This window comes from Tursiops truncatus, chromosome 13 (assembly GCF_011762595.2).
Source record: "Tursiops truncatus isolate mTurTru1 chromosome 13, mTurTru1.mat.Y, whole genome shotgun sequence".
In the NCBI taxonomy this organism is placed as follows: Eukaryota; Metazoa; Chordata; class Mammalia; order Artiodactyla; family Delphinidae; genus Tursiops; species Tursiops truncatus.
The window spans coordinates 8554568-8569789 of record NC_047046.1 but is presented as its reverse complement, the minus strand read 5'-3'; the positions used below and the strand labels follow the sequence as shown (position 1 = coordinate 8569789).

General features: G+C 39.6%; 1 protein-coding gene across 6 annotated transcripts in view; it reads right to left on the bottom strand.

Annotated features, from left to right (window-relative positions):
- RAD9B (RAD9 checkpoint clamp component B) overlaps positions 1-15222 on the bottom strand; it is a 34854-nt gene that overhangs the window by 16106 nt on the left and 3526 nt on the right. For 3 of the 6 annotated variants that reach the window (XM_019950372.3, XM_033836882.2, XM_033836883.2), the window contains 4 exons: positions 15006-15155; positions 14677-14791; positions 4079-4178; positions 394-500 (listed from right to left, as the gene is read on the bottom strand). In XM_019950372.3, coding sequence (XP_019805931.1) covers positions 394-500; positions 4079-4178; positions 14677-14791; positions 15006-15155 — 472 coding nt within the window. Of the gene's footprint in view, positions 1-393; positions 501-4078; positions 4179-14676; positions 14795-15005; positions 15176-15222 lie in introns of those variants that run through there. The other 3 variants (XM_073790074.1, XM_033836884.2, XM_073790075.1) reach the window with 3 other exon arrangements.

The window sequence follows — 15222 nt, the reverse complement described above, 5'->3', positions numbered from 1 at the left end:
GGCTCTAGGCATGCGGGCTTCAGTAGTTGTGGCACTCGGGCTCAGTAGTTGTGGCTCATGAGTTAGTTGCTCTGCGGCATGTGGGATCTTCCCGGACCAGGGCTTGAACCTGTGTCCCCTGCATTGGCCCAGTGGTTCTTAACCACTGTGTAACCAGAGAAGTCCCATTCTCCTAATTATAAAACAATCTGAATTTCAAAGTCAAGTATTTTAATTACTGATTGTGACAAATTTCTCAGGTTTCTTAAAAATTTTAATGATCTTTCTACATTTTACTGCCTTTTAGACGAGAAAAAGTATTATGTCACTAATATTTACTGTATAACCGTACAGTTATCAGGAAAGCCAGGAAGTAATATTCCATCAAAGCACAGTGACAGATATAATCCTTACCCATTGATTCCTCATTAGAACTCTTAATGCAAACGTTCAGTGGAGTAACAGCAAGAGTAACTTCCTCTTGACTCGATGTAAAAAGAACAGTTGCCTCAGCAAGCACTCTATAAAATGTAAGGAACAGTAGTACATTATTTGAAGAACAAACAAAGAAATTATCATATTAAATGGGACTCATCTTTAACCTGGAAATAAATAGGTTAATTGTCCTGGATTTAGAAAAATCTACCCAAAAGACCTATCTTCATTCTTCTATATGAGCTGGTATATTTTTAGTATATCTTAAAATTACAACATTAGGAATCCCCTGGCGGTCCAGTGGTTAGGACCCGGCACTTTCACTGATGGGGGCTGGGATCAATCCTTGGTCAGGGAACTAAGATTCTGAAAGCCGCTCGGCTGCAGCCAAAAAAAAAGAAAGAATTACAACATCATTTGAAGGCCAAGAGAATAGCAAAATATAGTCTAAGTAAAACATGTGAAAACTGCAGAATAAACCAAACACTAGAATAAAATATCTTTAATGCTATGCTTTCACATCCCCAATACATTTTTTAACAAAAATGACCTGGGATCATACTCCTAAGGGAGATAGTAGAAAATGGAGATGTTCAAACAGAACTGGGGTGAACTATGCTGGAGACGCAGTCGAGGGGTAGAGGTTTACAAGCAGTCTGCTGCCTGTATTCTCTTTCCCTTTGTCACTTGTCCTAGATTATTAACTATTTCTTTCAAGGTTGTCCTGACATCCCAAATGTCCTTTCATCCTGGGCTCCCTTTTTTTTTTTTTTTTTTTTGCAGTACGCGGGCCTCTCACTGTTGTGGCCTCTCCCGTTGTGGAGCACAGGCTGCGGACTCGCTGGCTCAGCGGCCATGGCTCACGGGCCAGCCGCTCCGCGGCATGTGGGATCTGCCCGCACCGGGGCACAAACCCGTCTCCCATGCATCGGCAGACGGACTCTCAACCACTGCGCCACCAGGGAAGCCCTGGGCTCGCTTTTTAAAAACACCTTTATTGAGATATAACTCACGTTCTACACAATTCACAGATTTAAAATTGTTTGATTTGCATTTCCCTAACAACAAATGGTGTTGATCATCCTTTTCATGTACTTGTTGGCCATTTGCATACATTCTTTGGAAAAATGTCCATTCAAATCCTTTGCCCATTTTTTAGTTAGGTTACTTATTATCTTTTTATTATTGCATTAAAAGTTCTGGCCTATTTTTTGTTTATTTTGTTTTGTTCTTCATTGCTGCGCACAGGCTTTCTCTAGTTGCGCCGAGCCAGGGCTACTCTTCGTTGTGGTGCGCGGGCTTCTCATTGTGGTGGCTTATCTTGTTGCGAAAGCACGGGCTCTAGGCACGTGGGCTTCAGTAGTTGTGGCACGTGGGCTCGGTGGTTGTGGCTCACGGTCTCTAGAACGCAGGCTCAGTAGCTGTGTTACAGGGGCTTAGCTGCTCCACAGCATGTGGGATCTTCCCGGACCAGGGCTCAAACCCATGTCCCCTGCACTGGCAGGCGGATTCTTAACCATTGTGCCACCAGGGAAGCCCTGGCCTATTTTTTAAATTGAGGTGAGGTCAGATAAAAATGAGATTCTTACAATTTCTGTAATGTTAGTGTTAACCTGCTAATAGACATTAGATTAGCAGAGTTTCTCAATGCCAAAATGTCAGGAACACCTACCAAATTAATCTGGAAACTTTTCCAGTGTTAAGGGAGAGGTGTTGTACAAGATACTAAACAACCTGATACCAGAAATGACAATATGAATGTGCAATTCAAAAAGGAAGAAAAATACAAATTGCTAATAAATATATGAAAAGATGCTCAAACTCCCTAGTAATAAAATAAACACCAAAAAATGACTTTTTTTATATTAAAAAAAAAGACTATGTCTTCCATAATAGGAGTTTCCTTCTCTCTTTCTCTCTCTCTCTCTCTCTCCCTCTCTCTCTCTCTCTCTCTCTCTCTCTCTCTCTCTCTCCCCCTCTCTCCCTCTCTCCCTCTCTCCCTCTCTCCCTCTCTCTCTCTCTCTCTCTCTCTCTCTCCTCTCTCTCTCTCTCTCTCTCTCTCTCTCTCTCTCTCTCTCGTTACCAGGTACCATGTTGTGAGGACAATCGGCCAGCCTACAAAGAGGCCTGCATGGTGAGGAACTGAGGTCTACCAGCAACCACATGGGTGAGCTTAGAAGCTGACTTTCTGAGGCCTCCCACAGTCATGTCAGTGAGCTTGGGAGTGAAATTCTCCAAGTTCAGCCTTCAGATGAGACCACAGCCCTGGCCGATGGCTTGACTTCAACCTCATGAGAAACCTTGAGCCAAAAGCACCCAGCTAAGTCACACTTATTATTTTGAAGTAATAAATGTCTGGGTTTTTTTAAAGCTTTAAGTTATGGGGAAATTTGCTTCACAGAAATAGGTAACTAATACACTATCTTATGCACTACTAGCAGCATTGTTTGTGATGGCAAAAAGTCGGAAACAACCAACTTTTTCACAAATAGGGTAATGTGTAACTAAATTATGGTTCACTCATACAAGTAAAAATTATGCAATCATTAAAAAGAATAAAATTGATTTAACTAGGGCTTCCCTGGTGGCGCAGTGGTTGAGAGTCCGCCTGCCGATGCAGGGGACACGGGTTCGTGCCCTGGTCCGGGAAGATCCCACATGCCGCGGAGCGGCTGGGCCTGTGAGCCATGGCCGCTGAGCCTGCGCATCCGGAGCCTGTGCTCCGCAACGGGAGGGGCCACAGCAGCGAGAGGCCCGCGTACCGCAAAAAAAAAAAAAAAAAAAATTGATTTAAACTGACATAGACACTAAAAAAGGAAGTTGCCAAACAATAAGGATAGTAGGACATTTTCTTTTAAAAAACTATGTATGTGTCTAGTAGGTGATATAAATTTGAGAGAGAAGGAGAAAAAGAGAGAAAGAAAGATATCCATAGCTATAGGGAAAAAGAAAGTTATAGAAAGACTGGCTATAAATAGAAGATGATATAGAAGGATTACACCAAATTGTTAATAGATGTTAAACCCCTGCCAAGTGGGATATATGTGGCAAGTAGAGGAGAAAGACTTCCATTTTTCATCTCTGCACTCTTCTATAAATTTTAGATGTATTGCAAGGAGCATGTATTTCTTTTGTAATTTAAAAAACAATAAGGATAAAATATCTTTTGGCTTACAAAGTAATTAATGTTTAAGCTACAGCTTAACTGAAAAATTGAGTACCTTTCACTGACAAATATGTCCCACTCATTCTCTAGAAAAAACAAACAAACAAACAAACACTTAGGGATAAAATCAGCTCATGTAAAAAGTGTTAAAATTTCCTCATGCTGTGTGTGTTAAGACTCAGATAGAAGGAACCATATAAATGCAAAGTATTATTAGATAATATATTTTTCTCTTAATACCACTTGACGTAGAAAGCCACTGATGGGATACTTCTAGAACATTTTGGCCACTAAATTATTATTTCTACCATTAGGCAGTTATTATTATCTACTTTTACCTTTCTCAAGGTTTCCTCTTGATCCTTTAAGGTGATTTCTACAAGTCCAGTGTTAGCTTAAAAAAATGTAACTGATTTAAAAGCTCTAGGCTATTAATTCTTTACTCTGTGACCATAATATATTCAGAAAAATAAAAATAAACAACAGAGAACTCATTACCTTGGTTGAATCACTAGTGTATTAGAACACATATTCTTTTCAAAAATAACTTGCAAAGGCTGACTTTCTTGAAAACACAAATTATGAATCCTTTTAATACCTTAAAAATAATAAAGCAACCCGTTAATAATTTTAAGTGCAAAATTAACAGATTTTTTAAAGTCTTTAAGTTTCAGAGCCAGATTAAAATAATAAAATTAAAGTAATATTTAATATCTGACAGGTGCACAAAGCTTACAAGAAGCACTATCCCTTAATGCATGTGTTTATCGCTCCCTAGTGGACACCATGTAACATGTCACACCCTCCAACCAATTAGGCAGTAGAGTTCCCACATTCTTTTGAAATACAGGTAATTTCTTAAATTGTGTGTAAAATAGTAATTGCCCACTACAGATCATATGTCTATGATTCTTTTTCAGTATTTTTCATCCAAACTAATATTTTTGGATGGGAACTTTAAAAGTAAAACGTGAGCATCCGGTCTGTGAATTCTTTCCCTCTGAGAGGAGGAGAGGAGTGTGGAGCAATAATGGCTACGGCCCAATGTACCGGCAACTGCAGGATATGTTGTACGTACATTACCTCTGATCCTCACAATATGCCTATGGGATAGGTACTTGATCTCAGAAGAGGAAAGTATAGCTCTAGCTCTGTTAAATGACTTCAAGGCTATGCTGTTTTAACAAGTATAGCTAGAATTTGAATCTAAGTTTGCTTTATCTCTCTTTTTTTTTTCTGAATCTGAGTTTGAATATGGAGCCCGTGTAATAAAATCCAGGTGGGCTATAACTTTCTACAGCATAATAATGTTATAATAAGAATCAAAAGGATTCACTATAAACATTTCTGAACTTATTTTTTAACTGAATTAATAACAACAGCAATATTTATTATTTTCATAAATATTTACTGAGCTCTTACTATGTACAAGGCTGATCAGTTTTTCTTTTCTTTTGTTTTGTTGGGTTTTTTTTTTGACCGCACAGTGAGGCATGTGTGACCTTCGTGACCAGGGATCGAAACTGTGCCCCCTGCATTGGGAGTGCAGAGTCTTAACCACTGGACCACCAGGGAAGTCCCTGACCACTTAGTTTTTTTTTTTTTTTTAATTAATTAATTATTTTTTTGGCTGTGTTGGGTCTTTGTTGCTGCATGCGGTCTTTCTCTAGTTGCGGCGAGTGGGGGCTACTCTTCATTGTGGTGCGCGGGTTTCTCCTTGCAGTGGCTTCTCTTGTTGCAGAGCATGGGCTCTAGGTGTGCAGGCTTCAGTAGTTGTGGCACACGGGCTCAGTAGTTGTGGCTCACGGGCTTAGTTGCTCCGCGGCATGTGGGATCTTCCCGGACCAGGGCTCTAATCTGTGTCCCCTGCATTGGCAGGCGGATTCTTAACCACTGCGCCATCAAGGAATTCCTGATCAGTTGGTTTTTAATGGATAACAAACCACAAAATTTAATCAGAAATTTAGTGGCTCAAAATAACAAACATTTGTTATTTCTAACAATTCAGCTGAGCGGCTCCTCTGGTTTGGGTTGGCTTAGCTGTGGCTGGATCATTTTGAATGGCCTCATATTCATATCTGGGGCCTCACAGTTGGGACAACAGGGACAGCCGGGATGGCTGGGGCCTCTCACCACATGGTCTCCTATCTTCCAGGAGTCTTCGCTGGGCTGTGCTTATTCTCATGCTGATGAAAATGTTCTTAGTTTAACAGTGGAAGCTGACAGGCCTCTTGAGGCCTAGGCTCGGAACTCACACAACATCACTTCTAGTGCATTCTATTGATATAAAAGCAACTCCAAGGCCAGCTGAGATTCAAAGTAGGGAAACACACAGGGATGAATTTGGGAGCTGTGGACTAGCAAAGAACAACTCAGACAAAAATTTCTGACCTCACAGAGCTTACATTCTAGCGAAGGGAGGCAAACAATAAGAAAATCAAAAGCAGTACTTCCCTGGTGGTCCAGTTGTTAAGACTGCGCTTTCACTGCAGGGGGCACAGGTTTGCTCCCTGGTTGGGGAACTAAGATCCTGCATGCCGTGCGGTGCAGCCAAAAAAAGAAAAAGTAAAATAATTGGTCTGTCACATAGTGATAAGTAGCACAGGAAAAAAGGAAAGCTGAAAGGGGGCTGGGGAGTGCCGGTGGTGGTGGGCAGCAATTTCAAATAAGGAGGTCAAGAAAGACCTCATGGAAAAAATGCCATTTGAGCAAGACTGAAGGAGGTCTTTGAAAGAGCCAGCCATGTGCTATCTGGAGGAGCTTGCTAGGCAGAGGGAACAGGGACCCAGCCTGGGACTCCCAGATCATGTGGTATCTTACTGGCCATTGTAAGATCTTCGGCTTTTACCTTGGGTAAAATGGTGAGCTTTTTGAGAGTTTTAAGCACTGGAGTAACATAATCTGACCTATTTTAAAGGGATTACTGTGGCTACTATTTTGGGAAGACACAAAGCTCAAAAGTTTATCTTACCTTACAAAAGCATATCTTACCTATTTTAAAAAATATTTTCAAGTTACTTTTAGATGGATAGGTAATAGAAGGTAATAGATGTACATGGTATAAAATTCAAAAGATACCAAAGAATAGACAGTGAAAATAAGTCACCCTCCACCTCTGACTCCTGCCACCCCAGTACCCTACTCAGAGGTAACTACGGTTACCAGTTTCTTAGGTATTCTTCAGAAATAGCCCATGCATATACAAGCACAATCATATCTCTATAACAAATACCTGACTTGGGTGAATGTTCTATTGGCATTGCCGAGGATGTCCAAGCTGAGAAATGCCTTATTTCTTTGTCATCCCTGATGCTTTTTTTCTTGCTACTTGCTTCCTTCCCCTTTTTCCTTAACACACGCTAAACACACGCTAAACACACGCTAAACACTTGCTTAACACACGCTAAACACTTTCCTTAACACACGCTAAACACTTCCTTCCCCTTTTTCCTTAACACACACTAAACACTTGCAGTCTATACCTTTGACCACACTGCTCCCTCATCATAGAATGCCTTCCCATTTCTGACTATTAGAAATTTAGCCCAGGACCAGATGCCTTCACAGGCAAATTCTGTCAAACATTTAGAGAAGAGCTAACACCTATCCTTCTCAAACTCTTCCAAAATATAGCAGAGGGAGGAACACTCCCAAACTCATTCTACGAGGCCACCATCACCCTGATACCAAAACCAGACAAAGGTGTCACTAGGAAAGAAAACTACAGGCCAATATCACTGATGAACATAGATGCAAAAATCCTCAACAAAATACTAGCAAACAGAATCCAACAGCACATTAAACGGATCATACACCATGATTGAGTGGGGTTTATCCCAGGAATGCAAGGATTCTTTAATATATGCAAATAAATCAATGTGATACACCATATTAGCAAATTGAAGGAGAAAAACCATATGGTCATCTCAATAGATGCAGAGAAAGCTTTTGACAAAATTCAACACATTTATGATAAAAACCCTCCAGAAAGTACGCATAGAAGGAACTCACCTCAACATAATAAAGGCCATACATGACAAACCCACAGCCAACATTGTTCTCAATGGTGAAAAACTGAAACCATTTCCACTAAGATCAGGAACAAGACAAGGTTGCCCACTCTCACCACTATTATTCAACATAGTTTTGTAAGTTTTAGCCACAGCAATCAGAGAAGAAAAAGAAATAAAAGGAATCCAAATCAGAAAAGAAGAAGTAAAGCTGTCACTGTTTGCAGATAACATGATATTATATAGAGAGAATCCTAAAGATGCTACCAGAAAACTACTAGAGCTAATCAATGAATCTGGTAAAGCAGCAGGATACAAAATTAATGCACAGAAATCTCTTGCATTCCTATACACTAATGATGAAAAACCTGAAAGAGAAATTAAGGAAACACTCCCATTTACCATTGCAACAAAAAGAATAAAATACCTAGGAATAAACCTACCTAAGGAGACAAAAGACCTGTATGCAGAAAACTATAAGACACTGATGAAAGAAATTAAAGATGATACCAACAGATGGAGAGATATATCATGTTCTTGGATTGGAAGAATCAACACTGTGAAAATGACTATACTACCCAAAGCAATCTACAGATTCAATGCAATCCCTATTAAACTACCAATGGCATTTTTCACAGAACTAGAACAAAAAATTTCACAATTTGTATGGAAACGCAAAAGACCCCGAATAGCCAAGCAATCTTTTTTTTTTTTTTTTGGCAGTACGCGGGCCTCTCAGTGTTGTGGCCTCTCCCGTTGCGGAGCACAGACTCTGGACGCACAGGCTCAGCAGCCATAGCTCACGGGCCCAGCCACTCCGCGGCATGTGGGATCTTCCCGGACCAGGGCACAAACCTGTGTCCCCTGCATCGGCAGGCGGACTCTCAACCACTGCGCCACCAGGGAAGCCCTAGCCAAGCAATCTTAAGAAAGAAAAGTCAAGTCAAGGAATCAGGCTCCTTGACTTCAGACTATACTACAAAGCTGCAGTAATCAAGACAGTATGGTACTGGCACAAAAACAGAAATATAGATCAATGGAACAGGATAGAAAGCCCAGAGATAAACCCACACACATATGGTCACCTTATTTTTGATTTGAAGGCAAAAACATACAATGAAGAAAAGACAGCCTCTTCAATAAGTGGTGCTGGGAAAACTGGACAGCTACATGTAAAAGAATGAAATTAGAATGCTCCCTAACACCATATACAAAAATAAACTCAAAATGGATTAAAGACCTAAATGTAAGGCCAGACACTATAAAACTCTTAGAGGAAAACATAGGCAGAACACTCTATGACATAAATCACAGCAAGATCCTTTTTGACCCACCTCCTAGAGAAATGGAAATAAAAACAAAAATAAACAAATGGGACCTAATGAAACTTAAAACCTTTTGCACAGCAAAGGAAACCATAAACAAGACGAAAAGACAATTCTCAGAATGGGAGAAAATATTTGCAAATGAAGAAAATATTTGCAAACGACAAAGGATTAATCTCCAAAATTTACAAGCAGCTCATGCAGCTCAATATCAAAAAAACAAACAACCCAATCCAAAAATAGACAGAAGACCTAAATAGACATTTCTCCAAAGAAGATATACAGATAGCCAACAAACATGTGAAAGAATGCTCAATATCACTAATCATTAGAGAAATGCAAATCAAAACTACAATGAGGTATCACCTCACACCAGTCAGAATGGCCATCATCAAAAAATCTACAAACAATAAATGCTGGAGAGGGTGTGGAGAAAAGGAAACCCTCTTGCACTGTCAGTGGGAATGTAAGTAGATACACCCACTATGGAGAACAGTATGGAGGTTCCTTAAAAAACTAAAAACAGAACAACCATACGACCCAGCAATCCCACTACTGGGCATACACCCTGAGAAAACCGTAATTCAAAAAGAGTCATGTACCACAGTGTTCATTGCAGCATTATTTACAATAGCCAGGACATGGGACCAACCTAAATGTCCATCGACAGATGAATGGATAAAGAAGATGTGGCACATATATACAATGGCATATTACTCAGTCATAAAAAGAAACGAAATTGAGTTATTTGTAGTGAGGTGGATGGACCTAGAGTCTGTCATACAGAGTGAAGTAAGTTAGAAAGAGAAAAACAAATACTGTATGCTAACACATATATATGGAATCTAAAAAAAAAAAATGGTTATGAAGAACCTAGGGGCAGGGCAGGAATAAAGACGCAGATGTAGAGAATGGACTTGAGGACACGGGCAGGGGAAGGGTAAGCTGGGACGAAGTGAGAGAATGGCATGGACTTATATATACTACTAATTATAAAATAGATAGCTAGTGGGAAGCAGCCGCATAGCACAGGGAGATCAACTGGGTGCTTTGTAACCACCTAGAGGGGTGGGATATGGAGGGGGGAGGGAGACGCAAGAGGGAGGAGATATGGGGATATATGTATATGTATAGCTGATTCACTTTGTTATAAAAGCAGAAACTAACACACCATTGTAAAGCAGTTATACTCCAATAAAGACGTTTAAAAAAAAAAGAAATTTACCCACATGTGATGCTACCACCTAGATAGCCCTTCCTCTTCACCTTTCTCTCCTATGAATCTGTTGCCCCAAGTACATCCATTGTGCTCTTTTTTGTTTGTTTTTTGTTTTTGTTTTCTGCAGCACGCGGGCCTCTCACTGTTGTGGCCCCTCCCGCCGCGGAGCACAGGCTCCGGACGCGCAGGCCCAGCGGCCATGGCTCACGGGCCCAGCCGCTCCGAGGCACGCGGTGTCCTCCCGGACCGGGGCACGAGCCCACTGTGCTCTTTCTAAAGCAGCTTGGCTTGGTGTACCTCTTCATTGTGGTTTTTCTAGTCTTCCAGCTTAATAATAATTTTCCTTGATAGAATGCAAACAGGATAAAAATTTAGAAGTCCTGTTTCCTCTGTATCATTATTGATTTTATCTAATGCTGCACAAAGTATTGGACTATAAGAGACAAGGAATTTTCACCAGAATCTCTTCCTTCATTGAGAAATCTCACTATTGAAACAAAAACAAAACAGCTGAACTAAAGAGAATGCCTAGTAATGTGGTTGACTTAAATTCTGACATAAGCTCCTTATCTTCTCACAGACCAGTAACAGACAATTTGAGGTCCAGCAGCCAGTCCATGGACGGCTTGAGGAGCACTGCCTTATGCCATCAGCTGCCAGCCATGGCATACCTGATGCTATGATAGAATTCTGCTTGCCGTTTCATAGCTCAATTTGCAACTTCCCTCAGTGGCTCCAGAGAACTCTTTCAAACTTAAAGAGGTACAGCTAAGGAACAAGCATTATTTTGGAGATGTTCCATTTGTGGGGTTTGGAATTTCAGAGGTTAGTGATACTTATAAGTTGGCAAATGTTTCCCAATCCCTTTAAGTTCACTGTTATGCAAGTTTAAAGTCATTAGCATATCTGTAGAATGCCCTTTTACAAAACCTTAAAACCGAGAAGTGGAAATTCTGCCCTCTTGACACCATGTCATTAATATACATGTATGAATCAGGGTTTTATTTTCACTCAATAGCCAGTGCACCGCTCGTATGGAAGCCCCTCTCTGTCGGAGATCTGTCTTCTTGAGCAGGACAGAACTTATTAGCAGGTGCCTTAGATCAGAGCATGTTCTTCAGGGACAATTCACTGACTCATTTTTAGCCACTCTGGGGCCAGTGCCAATGACAATACAGAGAATTGATAGAATTATTATTAGGCAGGTAAATATTTCATATGAACCTTGGTTCTTGATGACATAAATCACTTTTTTTTTTTCCTATTAGCAGATGCTAAATAACCTAAGAAATCACCGTTCTGGAAACCATTTATGGTTAGATTCAGAGAGGTTAGTCTTTTTTAGTGGCTCATGCCTTTGCAATTGTTTTCTATCAATAAGAGAGCCAAATTTACTTCACTGTCTTTAATTTCTTCCCAGTTCCAAATATGTATTTCTAGCAGTTTATTGGATATCTCTGCCCAGGTGATTTTTCTCAACTAAATTTGACCGATGTTTCTCCACCAGATTATAAAAATAAAATTGCAAACATAATTTCCTGGGTACATACAGTTTTGGAAAGTATAACTATTTACCCCAATTACTGGGTATCAGCATCTATCCCCTACTTCCCCCTTCCTTCCTGAGCCATCCTTCCCTGTTATGTAGCAGCCATGAGGTTTGGGTGGGACTGACTTCACTTCCAGTATCACTTGTGGGCCCTCATTGGTATAAATCAATTGATGTAATCTTATCCCCCTTGCAATTGAATTTGGTCCACATATGGCAATAAGCCAAGGCAATTAGAGAATGGAGTTCCCCTGGCTCCCCAGGATTAGTTTAGGTTGGTCCAATCAGAGCAAAGTCAAGCACTTTTGTTCAGTGCATGTATGAAGTATGGCTCTCACTCCCCCAGATGTGAAAGAGCAAGCATGTAGCCCCAGCTGCTGCTGCTGCTAGAAGTCACCTCATTATTAAAAATTTATAAGAGGAGGGAGACGTCAAGAGGGAGGAGATATGGGGATATATGTATATGCATAGCTGATTCACTGTGTCATACAGCAGAAACTAACACACCACTGTAAAGCAATTATACTCCAATAAAGATGTTAAAAAAAAAAAGTTTATAAGAGAAGCTGGTCTTACTATAAATCACATAGAGGAATGCAGACCTGAGAGAATTTTAAAAAGAAGCAGCAGCAGCTGCTGCAGCCTGGATCAAAACACACCTATGACCTAATTTTGAACTTTTAGTTTACATGAGCCAAAATTCCTCCTTATTGTTTAAGTCAGTTTGAGTTGGATTTTCTGGGTGGTTTTTTCTTTTCCCTGTTATTTGTAACTTAAAGCAGGGGTCCCCATCCCCCCCCACCCCCACCTCCTGGGCCGCACAGCAGGAGGTGAGTGGCAGCTGAGCCCCATTGCTACCCATCGCTGGCTTTACTGCCTGAACCATCCCAATCCCCCCAGCCCCGTCTGTGGAAAAATTGTCTTCCACGAAACCGGTCCCTGGTGCCAAAAATGTTGGGGACCACTGACATAGCATCCTAACTCATACAACTTCCCTACAAAAGCTATTAAAAATCAACCAGTCACAAATATGTATTGGACATTAATCAAGCCACTTGAGACATACTTAAGAAGCTGAAAAGTTGGTTGTTTAAAATCTAGCTGGGGAATTCCCTGGTGGTCCAGTGGTTAGGACTCCATGCTGTCACTGCCAAGGACCCAGGTTCAATCCCCAGTCAGGGAACTAAGATCCTGAAAGCTGCGCGGTGCAGCCGAAAAAAAAATTTTTTTAATAAAAAATTAAAAAATAAAATCTAGCTGGAAATAAGGGATGAGTATAATTGTAATAACATCAGTCACTGACTATTCAGTACTGCCTCTGTGTCAGGCACCACACTAAGTGCTTTACACATGTGATCTCACTTCATCCTCACAACAACCCCAGAATCTGAGGGTAGGTAAGATTATCCCCATTCTAGAGAAAAGAAAATGAAGGTTCAGAGAGCTTATGTACTGTCACAAAGGTAATAAGAATTATAGAAGAATCCACATCCAAATCTGTGAGATGTCAGAGCTTGCGGTGCTTTGTGTGTGTGTGTGTGTGTGCTTTTTTTTTTTAATTTTTACTGAAATATAGTTGATTTACAATGTGTTAGTTTCAGGTGTACAGCAAAGTGATTCAGTTATACATATATATATATATTATTCTTTTTTACATTCTTTTCTATTATAGCTTATTACAAGATATTGAGTATAGTTCCCTGTGCTATACAGTAGGTCCTTGTTGTTTATCTATTTTATATATAGTAGTGTGTATATTTTAATCCCAAACTCCTAATTTATCCCTCCCCCTACCTTTGCTGGGCTTTTAATCATGCTCTTTACATGATTCTGCTATAACATGAACTGAAGCTCAAAGAAGGAAAACATAATGTTAAAAATTGATATTTTGCAGGGGAAAAATTAAGGAATATAATATAAATAAGATCTGAAATAAAAATATTAAGATAAATGTAAGATAAAATTAAGAAATATAAGATAAATCGTAACACTAATATAACCTTCCAGAAGACCATTCCACTATAAAAAGATTTGGACCAATACCACAAATACAAGATTTTTTAAAACATACACTCCTAACTGGTAACTTCAAATAAAATAGCAGCCATCATTATAAATATTACTAGCGCTAACTCTTAGAAAATATGCCAGGTATTTCTTTAAACACTTTAGAACTATAACTTCCTGTAACTCATTGAATCTTCACAAAAACCCTAGAAGGCTGGTACTACCATTGTCCCCATTTTACATATAGGGAAACTGAGGCACAAAGATGTAAAATAATTCGCCCAATGTCTCAGCAAGGAAGAGGCAGAGCAGGATTCCACCCCAGACCTTGTTGACCTCCAGAGTCCATGCACTTTACCACCATGCTATACATATTTAACCATGTAAAATCCTATATGACTACAACATTTGAATATCTACCATGCAAGGCTGGGAGGCAGGAAATCTCTTGGTGTAGCAGCGAGAATGAATGAAGGTTTTGGCTCCTACTATTGTGGGGCTGGACTCAAATCCAGGCTCTGTGACTTACTAGTTCTGTGACCTTGGGCCAGTTACCATGCTTCTTTCAGCCCCAGATAAAATACTATTTACCTCCTGGAGCATTTTTAATACAGGTAGGCGTTATTCTTTTCTGTTCATTCCAAGGAACACTGTTACAAAGGCAGTCTTACAGAATATCATCAAGCAGCTAGTTAATTTTAGAATAATCAATTGTTAGAATTCAGATGGATATTTAAAAAATTGGTCTGTGTGCAGGCAAAGCTTGTGCCACTGACAAGCCAAAAAAGGAAATAATTAATACCAATCAACTCACAGTACTTCTACAGAGACAAGCAAGATAATATTTATAACCGCCCTACCACAAAACTATACAAATTCTAAGCAATAGTGCAATGGGAAGTCTTGATATGCAGTTTGAATATTCTAAACATGAAAAATATTAACAAAACACACACATACTTTAAACTGGATTTAATTATACCTACCATGTCTGCAGAAGAATTGAATAACTACTTTGCACTTATCAGATCTGGTAAATATTTTGCATTTCTCTACATTTCTTTCGAGGGAATTCAGACATCTAAAGATAGGCAGAATTGACTGTAACACAAACACATTATAGAAGAGCACATACTTAATATGGTTGCTTCATTAGTTTAAAAACAACCTAACAAAAGAAGAGTAAGTATATTCGTAAATGAACAGACTGTCCTGCATGCCATTTAAACCAAGTATTAAGTACAGAATAGGTGTTATGCCCTATATAATGAATATTTCTACAATGCAAGAGAAAACCATGCCCACTTACTCTTACCTTCATTCCCAATTTGCAATTTAAATTAGATATTGTGTCACCATCATTCATTTTCACCGAGGTTGACCATTGATAATGTTGAAAAAACACAGGCGAGAAGAGGACACATCCATATGCTGACCGACAAGAATTCATAGATCTTAAAGCAAGCTAGAAAAATAAAATAATAGCTATACAGGAAAAAAATCAACTTTAATGATTAATTTAAAAATTTTTA